Source organism: Lotus japonicus, chromosome 2 (assembly GCF_012489685.1).
Source record: "Lotus japonicus ecotype B-129 chromosome 2, LjGifu_v1.2".
In the NCBI taxonomy this organism is placed as follows: domain Eukaryota; kingdom Viridiplantae; phylum Streptophyta; class Magnoliopsida; order Fabales; family Fabaceae; genus Lotus; species Lotus japonicus.
In genome coordinates, this window is record NC_080042.1 from 60,749,224 (window position 1) to 60,767,954 (window position 18,731).

General features: G+C 37.5%; 1 protein-coding gene and 1 long non-coding RNA gene across 12 annotated transcripts; both read left to right on the forward strand.

The window, feature by feature from the left end:
• The first annotated feature begins 1,325 nt into the window (after positions 1 to 1,325).
• LOC130736779 (uncharacterized) lies at positions 1,326 to 2,609 on the forward strand. The gene is made up of 2 exons (XM_057588568.1): positions 1,326 to 1,649; positions 1,806 to 2,609. Exons 1-2 carry the CDS (start codon positions 1,326 to 1,328, stop codon positions 2,607 to 2,609), a joined length of 1,128 nt encoding a protein of 375 aa, XP_057444551.1.
• Positions 2,610 to 6,885: 4,276 nt separating this feature from the next.
• On the forward strand, positions 6,886 to 13,401 carry LOC130738651 (uncharacterized). 11 transcript variants are annotated; one of them, XR_009019501.1, is made up of 12 exons: positions 6,891 to 7,269; positions 7,367 to 7,468; positions 7,571 to 7,694; positions 8,286 to 8,350; positions 8,441 to 8,595; positions 8,669 to 8,772; positions 9,547 to 9,736; positions 10,220 to 10,337; positions 11,660 to 11,783; positions 11,920 to 11,991; positions 12,501 to 12,618; positions 13,014 to 13,401. It is a non-coding gene; the product is annotated as an uncharacterized LOC130738651 (long non-coding RNA). The 11 variants fall into 11 exon arrangements; XR_009019503.1 differs by having other exon boundaries at positions 6,892 to 7,269; positions 8,711 to 8,772; XR_009019498.1 differs by having other exon boundaries at positions 6,892 to 7,269; positions 8,441 to 8,544.
• The last annotated feature ends 5,330 nt before the right edge of the window (positions 13,402 to 18,731 follow it).

Genomic DNA, 18,731 nt, shown 5'->3' on the forward strand with positions numbered 1-18,731 from the left:
ATTTGAAACCATATAAAGGAACCCTGGTGGGATTCACAGGGGATCGTGTCAATGTGCGGGGAGACGTGGAAATACCAACAGCCTTCGGTGAAGGGGAGTTTGTTAAGAAATTTCAAGTCAAATAACTAGTATTGGCGTGTAGAGCTAATTACAATGTACTTTTGGGGCAGGACACTCTTAACAAGTTATGCGCTGTGATTTCAACCGCTCATTTAACTATTAAGTACCCAGCCTGCAATGGGAAGATTGGCGTCCTTCGTGTGGATCAGAATGCGGCGAGAGAATGTTACCTAAGAAGTGTGGTGCTCTACGGGCGAATGGCCGCCAAGGAAAGCCACCGTATCAGAGAATTTTTTCCACATGAAGGGTTTACTTTGGACCCAAGGGATGATGCTGACGATTTCCGCCCACAACCTTTGGAAGAAACTAAATCAGCGCAAGTCAAGGATAAGGTTTTGAAAATCGACAGCAGTTTAACAAAAGAACAGGAGGAAAGGTTGATCACCCTTTTGAGCGATAATCTAGATCTCTTTGCTTGGACAATTAATGATGTACCAGGGATTGACCCCAATGTGATCACTCACAAACTGGTTATACGGCCAAGAGCGAAACCAGTCATCCAGCCAAGGCGAAGGATGAGTGATGAAAAGAACAAGGCGGTGCAAGTAGAATCTGAAAAACTAATCAAGGCCCAATTCATTCGCGAAGTGCAGTACCCAACCTGGCTCGCCAACATAGTGATGGTCAAGAAAGCTAATGGGAAGTGGAGAATGTGCACGGATTACACAAGCTTGAACAAAGTGTGTCCTAAAGATTCATATCCTCTTCCCAATGTTGATAAATTGGTGGATGGGGCTTCCGGAAATATACTTTTAAGTCTCATGGATGCATATTCGGGGTATAATCAAATCATGATGGATCCTTCAGACGAGGAAAGTACGACGTTCATGACTAATCAGGCGAATTATTGTTACAAAACTATGCATTTTGGTTTAAAAAATGCGGGAGCTACATACCAGCGCCTCATGGATAAAATTTTTGCGAACCATGTAGGAAGGAACATGGAAGTATATGTGGATGATATGATTGTCAAATCCGCCAAGTCCAGTGACCACGGCGAGGATCTTAAGGAAGCATTTGCTCAGCTAAGAAAATATCGTATGAGGTTAAATCCCGAGAAATGTTCATTTGGGATTCAAGGGTGAACGTTTTTGGGATTCATGATAACATCAAGAGGGATAGAAGTAAATCCAGATAAAGACAAGGCGATCTTGGAGATGAAAAGTCCAACAAATGTCAAGGAAGTACAACGGTTAACAGGACGCATGGCTGCCTTAGCACGCTTCTTGCCAATGGCAGGCGACAAAGCAGCTCCGTTCTTCACTTGTTTGAAAAAGAATTCGACGTTTCAATGGACTGAGGCGTGTGAAAAAGCTTTTACTAAATTGAAAGAATCATTAGCAACATTACCAGTACTATCCAAACCCACGCCAGGCGTTCCTTTGACGCTCTACTTGGCAGTTACAGATAGGGCGGTCAGTACTGTGTTGCTTCAGGAAGAAGGGAAAAAGCATAAGGTTATCTATTTTGTGAGACATACTCTGCAAGGTGCTGAATTGCGATACCAAAAAATCGAGAAGGCGGCGTTGGCAATTTAAAAAACGGCGAGATGTCTCAGGCCATACTTCCAAAGTTTCCAAATCAAAGTTAAAACTGACGTTCCCTTACGACAAGTACTCCAGAAACCTGATCTGTCAGGGCGATTGGTCAGTTGGTCAATTGAGTTGTCTGAATATGATATACAGTATGAGCCAAGGGGACAAGTTACAATCCAAAGCTTGATTGACTTCGTGGCGGAATTAACACCCACGGAAGGCGAGAAAACTCAGGGAGAGTGGGTCCTGTCTGTTGATGGATCCTCCAACGATACGGAAAGTGGGGCAGGAATAACTATTGAAAGCCCGGACAAAATGGTCATCGAACAATCTTTGAAATTCGAGTTTAAGGCGAGCAGCAACCAATCAGAATACGAGGCACTAATCGGCGGTTTAAGACTCGCCATTGAATTAGGCGTTCAGAAATTGTTTATCAAAGGCGACTCACAGCTGGTTGTTAAACTGGTAAAAGGAGAGTATCAGGTGAAGGATCCACAACTTTCCAAATACCTGGAAGTGGTGCACAGGCTAATGATGGAAATAGAGAAGATCAGGATAGAACATATTCCAAGAAGTCAAAATGAAAGGGCGGACGTGCTGGCAAAATTGGCCAGTACGGGGCGATTGAGCAATTATCAAACAGTCATCCAAGAAACCCTTCCTCGCTCCAGTATTGACTTGGTGGAAGTTAAGTTAAAGGCGGTAAAGACGGTAACGGAAGGCGAGCCTTCGTGGATGGAATCAATCAAAACTTTTCTCCAAAACCCTCAAACGGATGATAATTTGAACACAAAAGAAAAGCGTAGGGAGGCTAGTTTTTACACGCTGGTAGGCGATGAGCTATATCGGCGGGGAATTATGTCTCCTATGCTCAAATGTGTTGACATGAGAGATGCTCAGGGAATCATGGCAGAAGTTCACAAAGGAGTATGCTTTAGTCATATAGGAGGGTGATCATTGGCAGTAAAGGTACTGAGAGTAGGATTTTACTGGCCAACAATGAAGAAAGACTGTCTGGAATACGTCAAGAAGTGTGAAAAGTGTCAAGTTTTCTCTGACTTACACAAAGCCCCGCCTGAAGAGTTGACAACCATGATGGCGCCTTGGCCGTTTGCTATGTTGGGACTGATATTTTAGGACCATTCCCATTAGCAAAGGCACAAATGAAGTATATCATTGTGGCGGTTGATTATTTTACTAAGTGGATAGAGGCGGAAGCAGTGGCGACTATTACGGCCGCTAAAGTCAGGAACTTTCTATGGCGACGAATTGTGTGTAGGTTTGGGGTCCCCATGGCCTTGGTAATGGATAATGGGACTCAATTCACAAGCAATGTCACTAGAGAATTTTGTGCAGATATGGGAATTGAAATGCGATTTGCATCAGTAGAGCACCCTCAGACAAACGGGCTGGCAGAATCAGCCAACAAGGTCATTTTGAAGGGTTTAAAGAAAAAATTGGATGAGGCGAAAGGTCTTTGGGCGGAAGAGCTTCCAGGCGTCCTATGGGCATACAACACGACTGAACAGACAAGCACGAAGGAAACCCCATATCGACTAACTTATGGAACTGATGCCATGCTCCCAGTGGAAATTGAAAACCAAAGTTGGCGAGTAGCTCGGTTTAATGAGGACGACAATGGGGAGAATTTGATAGCAAATTTAATCATGCTGCCTGAGGAACAATGGGAGGCACACTTAAGGAATGAGGCGGGAAAGGTGAAGATTGCAAGGAAGTTAGCAACAAAGGTGGTCCCAAGAACTATGTGGGTAGGAGACTTAGTGCTTCGAAAGAAGACTATACCTGACAAGCATAACAAACTCTCGCCCAATTGGGGCAGGCCTTACAGGATAATTGGCGAGGTTGGAGGTGGAGCTTATAAATTGGAGCAACTTAATGGTCAAAAGATTCCACGAACATGGAGCACATTTGAAGCAGTACTTTAGTTAAGTGGAACAACAAAAATGAATGAAGCCGCACTCTTTTTCCCTTTCTTTGCAAAGGTTTTTAATGAGGCGGCATATGTAAAAATGAAGGGACAATAGTTTCCATGTGTTAAAAAGCAATGAAAAGATCATTCCAAGAGATTGTTTATTTTTTATTTATATTACGAATTTATGCGGCGTAAGTCGTATCAAGGTATAAAATACCGCGAATAATCCTTTCGGAATAAGAAAGTATCACTACCGAGTATTAAAAGCCTTGGCAATTCTAGTGGCCACTAGAAACCAAGCCTCGTCGAAAAATCGGCTAAGGTACATAAACCTAAACGTTGATAAAGTTCAGTAAATAACAACTTGAAAGTAACAACATAGTTAAACTGAAATGAACTTCATTAAAGATAGAAAAAGGGCGTGGCCCATACATGCTTTAAATAATAAAAAGTGGCGAAGCCCAAAACAAAGCTTGGCCCATAAACAAAATAAAAATAAAACAACAAATAAGATAAAGCCAGGTTTTCATTGTTGGCGTTGTTGTCTTGGCTTGCAGCAACTTTTGGGTCCTTTTCCCCTTCATCCCCATTTTTGTTCTCGCCATGACCATCTTCACCATTTTCTTCCTCAGATTCACTTTCAGAGTTGAATTGAGGAAGGAGGTCAATATCAACATCATCATCGCCGACTACCTGCCCATCCTTAATCTCCTTCAAAAACCCGATACGGGAAAGGTCAAAGCCTGGTTCAACAACACTGATTTACTCTTTAGCTTTGAGAAAGCCTTGAGCAAATTGAATGGATGCACGCCCTAGAATGGAAGCATTCAGGCGTTCATACTTCTCTTCCATCTTCCGGCACTTGGCCTGAGCAGCAGTGTGTTTGACATTAATGGCTTCCTTCAACGATTTAGTTTTTTGAAGGAGTAAGTCAGAAGTCGCCAAGTCCTCAGTTAACTTAGCACATTTTTCCTCGGATGACTTCAGGTGCTTGTTGGCGGTTTCAACATCGACCTTTGCTCGCTCATACGCAGCCTTCCAATCAACCGCCTTCTTTTCAAGACGATTCTTGGCCGAATGCATGTCCTTCATGTAATGAGCCATACCCGCCACGGTACTGGCGGCAGAAAGAGCGTGGTGAATGGCCATGGAAGCAATGTTGGGGGGACCTTGACCAGAAATGTCTTTGTTGAGCCTGTTGTGAAAGGTTCGGTTCATGAAATCCAAACTGTTGAAATGAGGATCAGACAAACTCAGCAAGGTAGGAAGAGCCTCGCCTCCAATGGCTGCACTAGAACCAACATGAGCAAACGGAGTCTGTGGTTAATCATCGCATTTGGATCTCCCCGGGCTGGCGGGACATTATCATGCCCCTTCTTTTTCTCTAGCGGTTTACCTCTTGAGGCCAAACTGGATTGATTTAGAGTCGTCTGGTGCAAGGGTTTGTCACCAGCAGCTTTTTCAGTGGCGCTTGATGTTTTCTGGCGCTTAGGGTCTCTGATATTGTCTGAATCAGGGGTACCTTCAAGTTTTTTCTTCTGCTTAGCATCAACAGCTCTTTTTCTCGCCGCCTCAGCAGATTGGGCGAGATACTCTTCCATCTTCAACGGGCTGGCATCAACCTTACCTTTACCCATCGTGGCTGCACAACAAAGTATCATAGTTAAAAGTGAGGCATGAATGAAAAAGCATGCTATGTGTAAAGATCATTAACTTACTAAAAATTGATTTAAGGTGCCAGTTTTTGACGCCTCAATCAACTCATGACTAGAGAATACCGACAATGAACGAAGATAATCAGCAACCCCTCGCTCAGAATCGTCTAAGGGGTCATACGAAACAGATATTTTTCGGCGAGGATTTTTTGTCCAGTAAAATGGGAAGAGAGGACAATTGTTGGAATCCCGGAACAAGTTCTTTACTTCAGGCGACTAAACAACTTTAAAATACTTTTTCTGCCACACTTTGTAATGGCTCTTAAGAGCAGTAAACCGACTCATTTTCTTGCGGGCTAGGAGAGGAACCCACTTCACGGAAGTATGTTTTTTAGTAACAGATTTATAGAAAAGAAAAAACAAAGGGTAGGTGGGCGTGAAGCTCATATGATCACATAAGATTTCGAAGCAACGGATAAAGCCCCAGGCATTGGGCTGGAGTTGGCAAGGCGCCACATTTAGAAAGGACAAAACATGACATATGAAAGGCGAAAAAGGAAGTTTAATGTTCAAATCAGTGAAAAAATAACCATAAACGAAAAAGAAGTCGGGCGACTCATCTGACGAATCTTTTCGCAAAAGAACACAATCATCCTCGCCATAGGGAAGACCATTTAGCTGAAGGTCCTCGTTACATGAAGTGGCGGGATTCACCTTTGTAAACCCTTGAGAAGATATTCGAAGCGAATTAATGCTCCCAATACCACCCCAGATAGAACGCCACAGACATTTATCTTCAACCAAATGTACATCTGTTCGCCATTCAGGCGAGGACAAACCTTCATTGGAAGAAAGGACATAATCGACAGAACCGGCTGGTCCGGAATCCTCGTGAATGGAAGGCGAGGAGTGAATTTCAATAACAGAGGGGGCAGAAATTTCCCCGTCCGTTGAAGGTGACGAAAGCTCTAAGGAAGAAACGCTAACACTATTCAATGACATGCTGGGTAATTTCATGAAAGTTAAAAGAGGAAGATGAACAGTGTCAAAGAAAGAGAAAGAAAACAAAATGAGAAAAAATGGTGTAAAGAACTCACCGGAGGAAGGGATGAGAGATTGGGTAAGGAGAACGTCGGCTAAAGGAGAACACCGCGCAATGACGACGGCCGAAGTTAGCAAGGATTCGCCGGAGTTCAAAGAGGAGAAAGTGAGAAAGTTTCAGAAAGTAAAAAAGTGAAGAGGTAAAAGAGGTTTTATAGGGGAAAAGAGGAGAGAGAATGAGTGGGACAAATAGCGAAGCGTCGTAGGATTTGAAATTTAAATTTTTTTAAAAAGGTGCGAAGCGAAAAGGTATAACTCCTCGAGACACACAAATAGAAACTGCATTCATGGCAAATGATGACGAATCCCGGAAAACAAGGATTGCGTGTGTCAGTGGAAAAGACTTGATTGACGGTTGAGACAATGGCGACATCCATAGTATATACATTCAGGAAAAGATCTCAGAACAGTCATCGCATACATGACACCTCCTGATTGGTTAATTTCTAAAAAAATCCTACATGACAATGAGTCATTCATTCCTTTTATCCTACACCTTTCTCCTTATCCTGCACTCATCTCTCTTTAATAACATTTATGTATATCAAAAACGCGTTTTTCCCCTCTCTCATCTCTTTTCTTTCTCTGCTGTTTCAACCCTCAATTCATCTCTTCCAGTTTTCCCTCATGGCCGTCTCTGCAGCCATAGACCTTCTCTCAGGCCGCTGCCACTGCCATCGCCGCTCCTCCGTTCCGAATGACATCCTCTCAGTCTGCGTCCTCCACCTCTGGAATTTTCTCATCGAAGAAGGACATTTTCGCCCTCCTCTCTAGAAGATCAAATGCTACGGGTTTCTCAATATGAGTTGCAGATGTATTTAGAAAAAACATTGTGTCGAAGATCATCAATACTTGCGGCCTCCCTACTCTCCAGTCTCCACCGAGAATCATCATCGCCGTATCTTCATCTGGCATTTTTCACTGGGTGCGTTCTCTCTCTCTCTCAACTCCTTTCCTGCTCTGCGTTTTCTCTCTTTCACTCTTCAACTTCAATCCTCATGATTTAACCATGCTCCTCACAGCCATCATCGTTCTCTCCTCTTCGTCACCGCGATCACCGTTCTCTCTGCTTCGTCCTCTAAGACCTCAAATCCCTGATTTCAATTTCGATTGTGGATGGCAAGGTATGACTCTTTGTGGTTTAAAGTGTTAATTCTAATCTCTTTAAAAAAAATTCAGATTTTATGTTCTTGATAATTTTGAGTTCTTCCCTCATTTTCGAACAGCTTGGAGGTTGAAAAATGCAATCCCGTCGCCGCTTACACAGTCACACTCAGCCGCCGCAATGGTCCTTCAGAACTACTTCAAACCCTAATTTTGGAACTCCTTGGAGGCTGAAAATGGAATCCCGTTAGTTTCTCCGTTAATTCCTCTCTTAGAAATTAGTGTTTTTGAATTCAAATATGTTCTTGACCGTAAAATACTCCCCCCATTAATTGTTTGTTTGACTGTATTCACTTTCAATTGTTTCCTTTCTTGAGTGGAAATTTAAATAAATTTATTTATTGGTATCAATTAGTTCATATTTATGTTTCTAAGCGCCTATATTGCTACTTCTGCATTTTCCTTTATATTTTTTTTATAACAGTGTTTTTTTGGAGAGATAGATGACACACTCAAAGTAGTAATCATCTGCTTATTTTATCTTCCCAAGTTATTATTTTTACTGATTTAGGTTCTGATTTTTTTTCTTACAAAGATGAAGTTGAGAAAGTAGTAAAACAGGCTAAAGAGAAAAAGAGGCTCATTTTCATCTCCAGTCATTCAGGCTTACCAACTTTGTTTCAGTTCTAGAGATTGATTTTCTCGAGGTGCCTTTGGTTTATTTTATCTGTCTTTTGTATGAGATGTGAATGTGAATGTGAATTGAACTCTATTGGTCTTGAGAACTGGATTTCAAATTTTATTTGTTCTGATTAAATTTGCTGATAAATTTTTCAGATGAAGCATTTTTTAATAACAGTGTTGCATATGTCAAGGACCAGTGCAGGTGTTCCATGCCTCAGGTTTGTAGTCCTTTGTCGTTTTCTTGCCCATTATTTTTTACAAGCTTTGAATTATTTGAAGAGAAATTTCTCTCTATTCATTTTCTGCAGAATCATCTTAGAGGAGAGCCCCTCAAGCTTGTGGGTTGTGGCCAATCCGAGAGAACCTTTGTTTTCAGATTAAAGATGCTACTTAAGTTGTCTTATTGATGATTGTAGGTTCTCATATCTGATCTTTTATATGCACTATTTTTCTATAAATACAGGTATTGTGATTGTCTTATTCATCTTAAATTGTCATTTAGAGCTGGTCCACCAAGTATTGTGACCTGTTAACAGGAAAAACCTATAAGGGCTAATTGACACGCCTTCCATGTATAGGCCAATGACATAGGAAGCTAATGTATACGACTAGAGAGAATCTGATTGTGCATATACAATTTGTAAGTTCATTCATGTAAATTGCAGGCAAGGAACATTTTTTGCATTATCTCTTTTTCTTCTTCTCCTTTCTGCTGCCTCTTTTCTTGCATCTTTTTGTTTACCTGCAGAAATTACATAGTCGCAAGTTTGTGTGTGTGTGAAGAACTAATTAATCCAAATTCTTAAAATGCACATTTACATTTTAATAGTCGCAAGTTTCTTCAATGGATAATTAAAAACCAATCGACGTTTTGTACTTTCATTTTCTTTGCATTCATGTTTTGGCTTCTGTTAAAGGTATGCTTTGGTATTGAATGAAAACAGAGAAACGAAAGGGATAAGGAAGAGAATGGAAGAGAATGAGGGGGTTATATAATGATTTTACTTTCATTTTATTGGGTGATTTAAAATCTTTCAAAAGTAGGAGAAGCTTGAAATTTCCATAAAGTTGAACATGGAAAGCTTGAAACTCTCACTTACCCATCCTTCTCCATCCAAATCAAACATAACCTTAATAAGCAATATTTTATGTTGCTAAATTATGGAATTGGCCCTACTATTTTATAACTTTTTGAGAAGTATAATTAAATGAGAGGAGGAAATATGCAAGAATAAATATGTACTCTTAATATTGTATATTGAATTTGTATAATTGATATTGCAAATTTATGTATAAGTGAGAGATGATGATGAAGTTAGGATGGTGATACAGCAAACAACAATTTTTTATATAACTCAGTCTGAAATTACCATCACAAATAAGTGCTAATCTCAGACCATTTGATGTATCACAGGTTCCTTACAGTTCATGGTTCTGCAGACCCAGTTATCCCTGTCAAAGATGCACATGAGTTTGCCAAGATTATACCTAACCACAAATTACATATCAAAGAAGGAGCTGATCATGGTTACACTAATCCCTTTGCTTCTATTAATCAGTGATTTCAAGGGCTTGATCCAGTCTGAATCAACAATCGCCATGTGGTTAGTGCTCCTTTCCCAAAAATTTACTGATTTTAATCATACTTCATTCTTTGTCATTTGATCATATGAGTATTGTTTTCTGTACCTGATGATAGAAGTGCACCTTGGTGTTGAGTGTTGATTAAAAACTCAAGTTTCTTGCTATGATTATCACAAAAGTCCTATTAAGTCTAGAAGGGGAAAAGTTTTGCTGAGATATTTTTTACTCATACACTTGAGTCATTTTGTGATTGTAAAATTAATTCCAATGATTTATCTTATTATAACACAACATGCTAAAAGTGTCCTTAAACTGTTATTCGGTTCAAAGGAACACATATAAAGGTGAGGAGGAGGAGGAGTATATCTACTATATTTCTCATTATCTACTGCATTTAGAATCTAAATTCAGTGATTAACTGTCGGCCCGCCAATATGCTATATCATAATCTTAGTTTCTTCATCGATGCAAGTTATTAATCTGTCTGCCAAAAAAAATTGCAGGTCAGGTTCTGCAACTGGTGGTACTATTGCCAAGGATGCCATTGGAAATTATGTATTTGCAGAGCAATGGCTCAAGACACATGGGCCCGGTGACCGTACGCTTACACAAGGATTGAAGGTACCAAGTGTTTACAGCCGTTAATTGGCTTGTGTTTTCATAGATCCTCCACAAGCTGCAGTATATAATTTTGAAAGCAATTGTTTTCTCAGACTATTATAGCATTATGCTTTAATGTTCAATGCCATTTCCCATTGCTTATTTCCTTAATCTCAATGTTATTTGTCTTAGCTCAACAAAATTATCTTGCTATACTATGCAAAATTTATGTGGTGACAATGAAAGATGAACTTAAATTGCAATTCTAGCCATGACAAGTTAACAACCCAAGACCTTGCCTTATCTAAAGGGCTTCCAGATTTCTCCTCGAAGAAGGACATGTTAGCCATCCTCTCTAGAAGATCAAAGGCTACGGAATTCCTCTCTCTATGTCCAATTTTGCTGATATGAAAAATAACCATAGCAGTAAAAACTGGCACTAATGCATTCTCGATAGATAAAGATAGCTGAGGAATTCAATGTTGCAGTTACCATGAAAAATCATGGTAAATTCTGCACTTTTGGATGAAACTTCCCCGGTTAATTTCTCCTTCTCAAGTCCCAAAGCTGATAGTCTAAAAGGTGTTGTGTAAAAACAATAAGCAGAAATTAATTAGTGATTTGAATTTTATGTTTCTTTGTCTTTTTTCAAAAGTTAATTTAAAAAACGTAATGACCCCATAGATTAAGGAGTGAATTTTGAACTTAAGTTAATGCATTTAGGAAAGCAATTATGTATTGAAAGTGGTCTTCCATTGATAAGTGGCATTGAAAGTCATTCAATCTTTTATGTATGTATATTCGTAGGTGAGAGGCCAAACTATGTTGAACAGATTTTTCGTTCCATTCTGGTTAGAGTTTTCATTTTGACTATCTTCCCCTGAGTAAGTTCTGAATGTTTAATTTGTGTGAAGCTATTGCAGCATGGCTTTTAAGATCATTGGCAATTTTGGCTAAGCATGATTAATCTATTTTTAATGCTTAAACTACTTTTACTAACTTAGCTTCTTTTCTTTCTTTTGCGATGGTTATACACTTTGTGTAGTGATTACCTGATTATTGGTTAACATACTTTATGTTTTGTTTTTTTTTTTTGTTGATTTGATATTGAATCTAATCATTTCTACAAAGTTGATTCTGTATAGAGAGCTCGGAGTTGAAAGTGTGCTAAATCTATCCATTTAATGTTTTAGATGTCATTCTTTGTCATTTAAGAATCTATTGACTAAAATCACTCCTTTTAATCGTTATGTATGAATACTTTGCAACCAAATGTTGTAGGTATGGATGAAGCATACAAATAATTTGATACTGATATAAAAATACCATTTTTTTGCTTCAAGATGTTAGGAGTTTGGTTTAAATTGCAAATCCATAGCTGAATTGAGTAGTGATAAAAATGAAAATGATGGAGCACTTGCAAGAATTCTCGATGTGCTCAAGAGAGTTCACTGCGCATTGTTTGATGTAAGTCACTTTCTCATTATATCGTTTCAAGTTGGTTATTTCTGAAATAATACTAAAATTGTGGTGGTGGGATCTTTTTGTAGAAATTTGAAGATCTTTCCTTTCTCTCCTTTTAATTTTTGAACTTGATTTTCAGATTTTTATGTGTTATCTTTGTTCAGTACTTCTCCCTCTCTAGATTCTCATCTTCTCCTCACGGCTATCTCAAGTAAGCCTCTTCTCTTTTCTCTATCCACTTTTATTTCAATTTTTTGTATTTCAGCTGCAAAATAAAAAAATTGATTGTGTTGTTTGATAATGAAAAGATATGAATCTACAAGAGAGAGATGACACCCCCAAAATAGTAATCATCTGCTTCCAAAAGGTATAGAAAAAATTGAATATTTTATTTTCAGCAGAATAAGGAACAGTCGGTTGAAGGACTTAACTTGTGTGCTCAGATTCTTAACCTGAACTAGCAGATGTTCTTTAACCATAATAGTTACTTACATGTTCGGAACTCGAATATAAAATTACTTTCTCTACTAATCCACATGGCCTTCTAATCTTCCTTTCCACTCCACTCCTCTAATCTTCATATGCGAGATTGAATCTCTGAATTTAAATGTCTTCTGCTAGGGTTCATCTCATGTGTGTTGTTTCTCTTATTCTTCATCTCCTTTCACTTATCTCTGTCAATCTATGCCTCAATTCTCCCTTTCTTTCATTCGATTTCAGGTTGTATCGTGGAACCTATGGACATCGTTGGCGGAAAATGCTTCGCTTCCTAAAAGTACTCAAGAAATCAGTTTCATGAGTGAGATTGCAGCCCTTAATTTTGGTGTCTTCTGCCAAGGTTCGTCCCTTGTGTGCCGATTATCTTCCTCTCCGTCCCCTTTCTCTATTCTATATCTATGGAAGTGTCACATAAACAATAGGAGTTTCATGGAAGTGACATACAAACAACTGAATTTCCCCTCAGGTTTATTGCTAGAGAAAACCCTTATAAACTACTCATAATACCTTTATATTATTATCCCCTTTCTTTACTCAATTATTAGATGGTGTGCTATACTTGCGTATTTGTATCTTGATTTGTTATTTACATTTTGTTGTCTTACAACTTATGTACCTATTGCTTTATGTTGCCATGGATACTTTATGGTATTCAAGGAGCCAGCTATAGTACGAAGTTTTGCTGATGCGTATGTGAGTGTTGCTTTTTTTTTTGTTTTTGTGGTGTTGATCCAGGGGAAGGAGGAAGGGGGAATCACACTTGGAGAAGGTGTTGAGGCTTTAAAAGAGGCAGGTTTGACTATAATTTGAGCAATAGGATGTAGAAGCATTGCTGGATGAGAACATTAGTAAGAGGAATCTCTTAAGTTCGAGAATAATGTAATCAATATCGTCATTCTCACTCTGAGGGCTGTTTTTTTTGTCAAATTAGTAATTAGTAATCGATTCAACATGATTTATATCAGTTCATGAATATTGTAAACTGTATTAGAGCATCTCCAATGGGGGTTGCTTAAACCAGTTGGCGCACTTAAGCAACGTTGCTTAGTTTGGAGCACCATTGATGCTATAATTTTTCAGAAATTGATATTTGATTATTAACTCTTTCTAACCTTCATTTAAATAGCTATGGCATCTAATGTTGAAATGTTCACTCTTATGCGGATTTCAATGTATCACTCATCTTTCCTATCCTTTTTCTCCTCACAATCCTGGTGTAGGAGATTGTAACAATCATTTCTTATTATTTCATGGAAACTATAGTTAACTTATTAGATGTGAGTACAATTCAATGTCTACATTAATTAGAATGTATTGCATATTATTTGATGGAGAAAATGGCACGGTTATAAATGACTTAGAAGTTATTCCCAAAATTGCATATTTTCTCCAAAAATATCATGTTACATTGAATTATAAAGTCAATTAAAATCAAGCCCTTTGCATTATTTTTTAATCACATATTAAAATTGATTTTCTCTCCAAAAGATATCATATTACATTGAATTATAAAGTCAAAATTAAAATCAAGCCTTGATTACTTACCGAAAAAAAATAAACATTTAAGAATATGGTCATAAGTAGTATTTAACCTCAAAATTAATGGGCAAAAAACTGCAGAAATGATATTTTAGCATCTTGGGATTAAATTAATTTGTGAACTTAATTTAGAATGAAGGAAGGTTAATACTACTTATGTCACAACAACCGAAATCTTATTAAAAAATAAAAGAAACCTTACTAAATAATAAATGAATTTTTTTTCACAATTAAAATTTACTTTTTTCAGAAGAATATGAGAAAAAGGATGATGTACTGACAATGTAGTTTTTTTACACTGTCAACCAAACAGATTTCAAGGATGTGTCACGTCAATTAATGAAATTAAATAAAATGAAAATTTTTCTCATATTTTTGAAATCTAATTGGTTGATGGTTAAAAAAACTTTACGCCATCAGTGCATAGAAATTAAACTTTAATGCAGACGAATTTTATTCGAGGGAAGGAGTTTTAGGTTAATTTTTAACAGGTTTTTAAATGCATTATTTACCGTTATAATTTTTCTTCTGAACATGAAAAACTTTTGGAATCCATAATGATAAGAAACATTTTTATAGATATGAGGCTTTGTTTCAAGTTTTTAAGTTGCATCTGAATTACTGGGGTTAGCAGAAGTTTAAGTTCAAATGTAATTGGCTCTTAAATAAAAATTTTAAAATTTTTTTTTCTGTAAACATGGACCAATTTTTCAAAATTTTAATGACAGGAACTGTTTTTTAGAAATAATTGGATGCTTCATTTAAGGCTTTTATGATGTAGGCGAGATTTAAGGGGATATGAGGAGACCAAGGTTAATTTTAATAGACTCTCAAATGCATTTTTAAAATTTTATTTTTTCATGGGAACCAAAAAAAACTTTTGAAGACCATAATAATAAGAAACGAATTTTATGGACAATTATGAGGCTTTATTTCATTCTTTTAAGGTACGACCGAATTAAAGGGGATCACAAAAGTTTATGTATAAATTCTTTTTTGGAAGTCCAAATATATTAATCATAATGAAGAAGGAAGAGGCTAAGCTTGAGAATAACACATTGAGGATAACAAAAACAAAAATCATGTATCATCACAGAAATACACAATCACTTAACCACCCTAAAAAGTATAGACAATCGGAACTTCACTAATCAAAAGATAAAAACCAACGAACACAATCCGAAAACCTAACCCACACACCCAAAGAACCCCAAAGGCAATAACCTCACTCGGGGCGGCCACCACTGCTCCATTTCTTGTGCCAAGTCGCGGATAGCCGTCTCATCCCCACCATCAAAAGTACAACCCACAAGCTTGCCAACCATCCACGCCTTCGTGGCTCGCGTCCAGTAACGCCTACCTGGTGCACTCCCTGAATCCAACAGAGCAGGACGAAGCGAGGGCAAGAACGCACTCGAGGAAGGACCTCCACCATCAACCGCAAATGAACCCACACAAGTCACTGAGGGCACCTGGCGAGGCTTACAACCTCTCTTGACTTTTTTTGGACACATCAGAGAGGTGATGTTGAGCGACCCCACCATCTTCAAACGAGACCAGACACTTCGGCCTAGAGGGAGAAAAACCATGCACATCAGAACCAGCATTAGGATGAACCGAGTGAAAACTGTAGGCTCCCACATCAACCTCCTCAGCTGGATGTAGAACAGAACGAAGTGGTAGGAAATCAAACAGAAACCGACCAATGAAGGCGTCCATCAAGGAGACATCAGGGGAAGATCTCATAAAGGACAAAGGGAACTGACTGTCAAAAGACAAAGTCATAACAACCTTCCATTCTCTAAGGACGAGGCTACGCATGAGGTTTACCAAAACAGCACCCATAGAATTATCATTAAAGACGATCCCTCTAATTCCTAACCGATTAATACTTGGAGAAAACACTGACAAGGCTTGTGATGGATCAACTACCAACCTGCTAATCACCTCATCATGTTCTACCACTCTAGGGGAACATCCAATTCCACAGTAAACTCCAATTTGCAAAAATAAATTAATTTATCAATATTCAAATTATTTATGTTTACATTAGGTACAAGTTGTTGATGAATGTTGCTGATAATACTGGATCTGCAACTTTGACAATTTTTTATTGCGATGATTGTTATCTGATCAACAAAAAAAAGCAACAAAATATTGGAGAAAATGGAAAAGGTAAACATATACATTTAAAAATAAGTAATTTTTCATTGCACAAATAATTCATAATATAATAATTTTTTTCATTTTATTTTATATAAAATCTAGAACGGCTACATGGAACACCCCAAAAGAAATTGTGGATTTAGTGCATAAGGATTTTCTTTTCAAGGTTAAAGGAAATGATAGATTTGGAAGGTGATATAAATCAGCATTTAACGTCCTCAAAATTTACAAAGACCCGCAAATAAGATCAAAATTCAAATCACATGTGAAATTTTAAACTCTTATTGCTAAATCATGGTTATGAATATCTACATCATGTTTTCTGATATCTCTATCTCAAATGTAAAAACTCTGACTGATGTATTGGTTATCACAATTGTAATGTAGGTTTGTTTTAGTCAGTGAACTGCTCATTAAATCTGAATATAACTGTTTGAATGCAAATAACAACGAATTAAATGCAAAATCAATGCATGCCAATATTTACGTTTTAATTGATACCAACAAATAATTACCTTTAGAGAATAATTAACATAATGTATATTGTGTTAAAAACATTGAATGTTATAAATGTGACATTAAGAAACATAGAAGTAATTAATGAATCATTATAAATTACAACGTGCAAATTATAACAATAAGTATTACTGAATAAATATTACTTAAAATGTTCAAATTTGACTATTTGCATGAAGGTCATTGAAAATTTCCAGAGTGATGCACAAATGTTGATATACCAACTAAGTCTGCATAAGATTCTCATGAAGGCAAACTCGCGAGTGATGCTAATGCAAACAACATTTCAGATTCACGGTCCATCACTAGAAGTGTTAACAGAATTACTGCTCCTGTTATAGGTGTGGACTCCGTCACAACTTCTAAACGTGGTTTAGACCATGGTTCCACACCAGAAGTTAATGGAAAAAAATGTGCAGAAGTATTGAAGAAGATCAAGGATGAGAAGATTCAATAACATTTCCTTAAGGTTGCTTACAAATAAATAGTCGTTGTGCTATACTTTTCCTTATATGTCTTTATCCACATTGAAACAATTTCTTTTTTTTTTTTGGTATATTGACCTCGGTGGTCAATTTAAATCATTTTGATAATTTTTTTTTAGATTTCATATATTGACAATGGTTGTCAATTTTGTAATAAATCGTTCCCTGCTTGCAAATCTTCGTGCATAATTCAATTTATATGTGCTTTTGACCCTAAGCTGCCAAACAACAACTACTGCAACAATGGTCCATTTTTTTAACAATAAACTATATACTGCACTAAAAACGAAACAAACATAAATGTGCAAAAAAGCATACAAAAAACAAAGCACATAACTATATTTAATAACTAAAAATATAAAACATTTGTTAAAAAAATTAAAAAAAAACATTAGAAATTAAGCTCCCCGTGCATTGCACGGGTATAAAACTAGTATCTCTATAAACATAAAAAGTGGCGGCATAACAACAAAACAAAACAAGTGGCGGCATATCAACGGATACGGAAAGTGGCGATATAACAACAAACGTGAAGGGGGCAGTGTAGAATAACCAATACATTCACAAACAACTTCACCAAAAATCACTCAATGAGTAATGGTGGCAGGCGACGAAATAGCATATTGAATACATTTCGACTCAGTCTACTTGAGTCTCATGTCTTGGGGGCATGTGGACTGGGCGGGACATAAAGACCTCCATGCCCGCCCAAAACAAACAATCAGCTGGACGAAGGAAGACATGGCGGGAACTGGCGAAATACCGAGGATTCTCGCCCCCTTTAAGTGGACCGCAAGCCAGGTGGAAGATTCTCTTGGATTTGTCCTATGTGCGTAGGGATTTGGGCCCTGGTTGTCAGGCCCAAATGTAGGAAAAGTCCATATCATGACCATACCCTCTATAAAAGGGAAGGTCATCACCTTATACCAGGAACTTTTTGACAATTAATGAGAATATTCCCTTTTATTACATCTTTGCTATTTTAGTGTTCTGCTAGGGTTTTCTTTTTGTACCTTTCTTACTTAAGCTTACCTTAGAACGCAACAACTATAATTTGAAAATTGCATGGTATACTTCTCAGCTGTCAAGTTGACTGGTTTCTACTTGAACATCTTAGTATAGTGGTGCCTACAATAAAGACGATATTAATGTGCCAATGCCAACATGAATATAGTTCACATTCACAGTATTAGGTACTACTCCCTCCGTTCCTATATAACTGACACTTTAAGGTTGTTGCACAAGTATTGAGAAATAATAATTATGTTATTGTTTTATTAAAATTACTATGTAACTTGCTATTATACCCTTTATCTCTTATTAATTCTAACTTTTCAAGTTTCCTACCACCGATAAATGAATGATACAATTGGTAAAGTATAATTAATACTCTCTTGAATTTTGTAAAGTGACAGATAATTATGAATAAAATTCAGCTAGAAATAGTGTCAGTTATTTTAGAACGGAGTACAAATTTGTTTTTCCTAAATTATTGAGTTAAGACCTCATTGTTGAAAATAGCTTTCCTCTTTCTCTTCCTCTTTTTTTCCAATGTGTTTGGGTTTTGTGGCAAATTAATGTTCATGATCCTTCAGATGTGAAACTGAACATTCCAATGCCTTGGTTTGGACGCAAAGTAAAACCACTACATGAATTAAGACTAAGATGCTGTTTTGCCTCCTTCTCAACCAATAGGAAATAAAGTACGGGAACTTTTGATATTGCCAATCAATAACGAGAAGATAAA

Coding starts and splice junctions, on each gene's coding strand:
- LOC130736779 (XM_057588568.1), top strand. CDS start 1,326: ATGGCTGCCTTAGCACGCTTCTTGCCAATGGCAGGCGACAAAGCAGCT. Junction 1,650..1,805: donor AAATCGAGAAGGCGGCGTTG/GCAATTTAAAAA, acceptor TATGATATACAG/TATGAGCCAAGGGGACAAGT.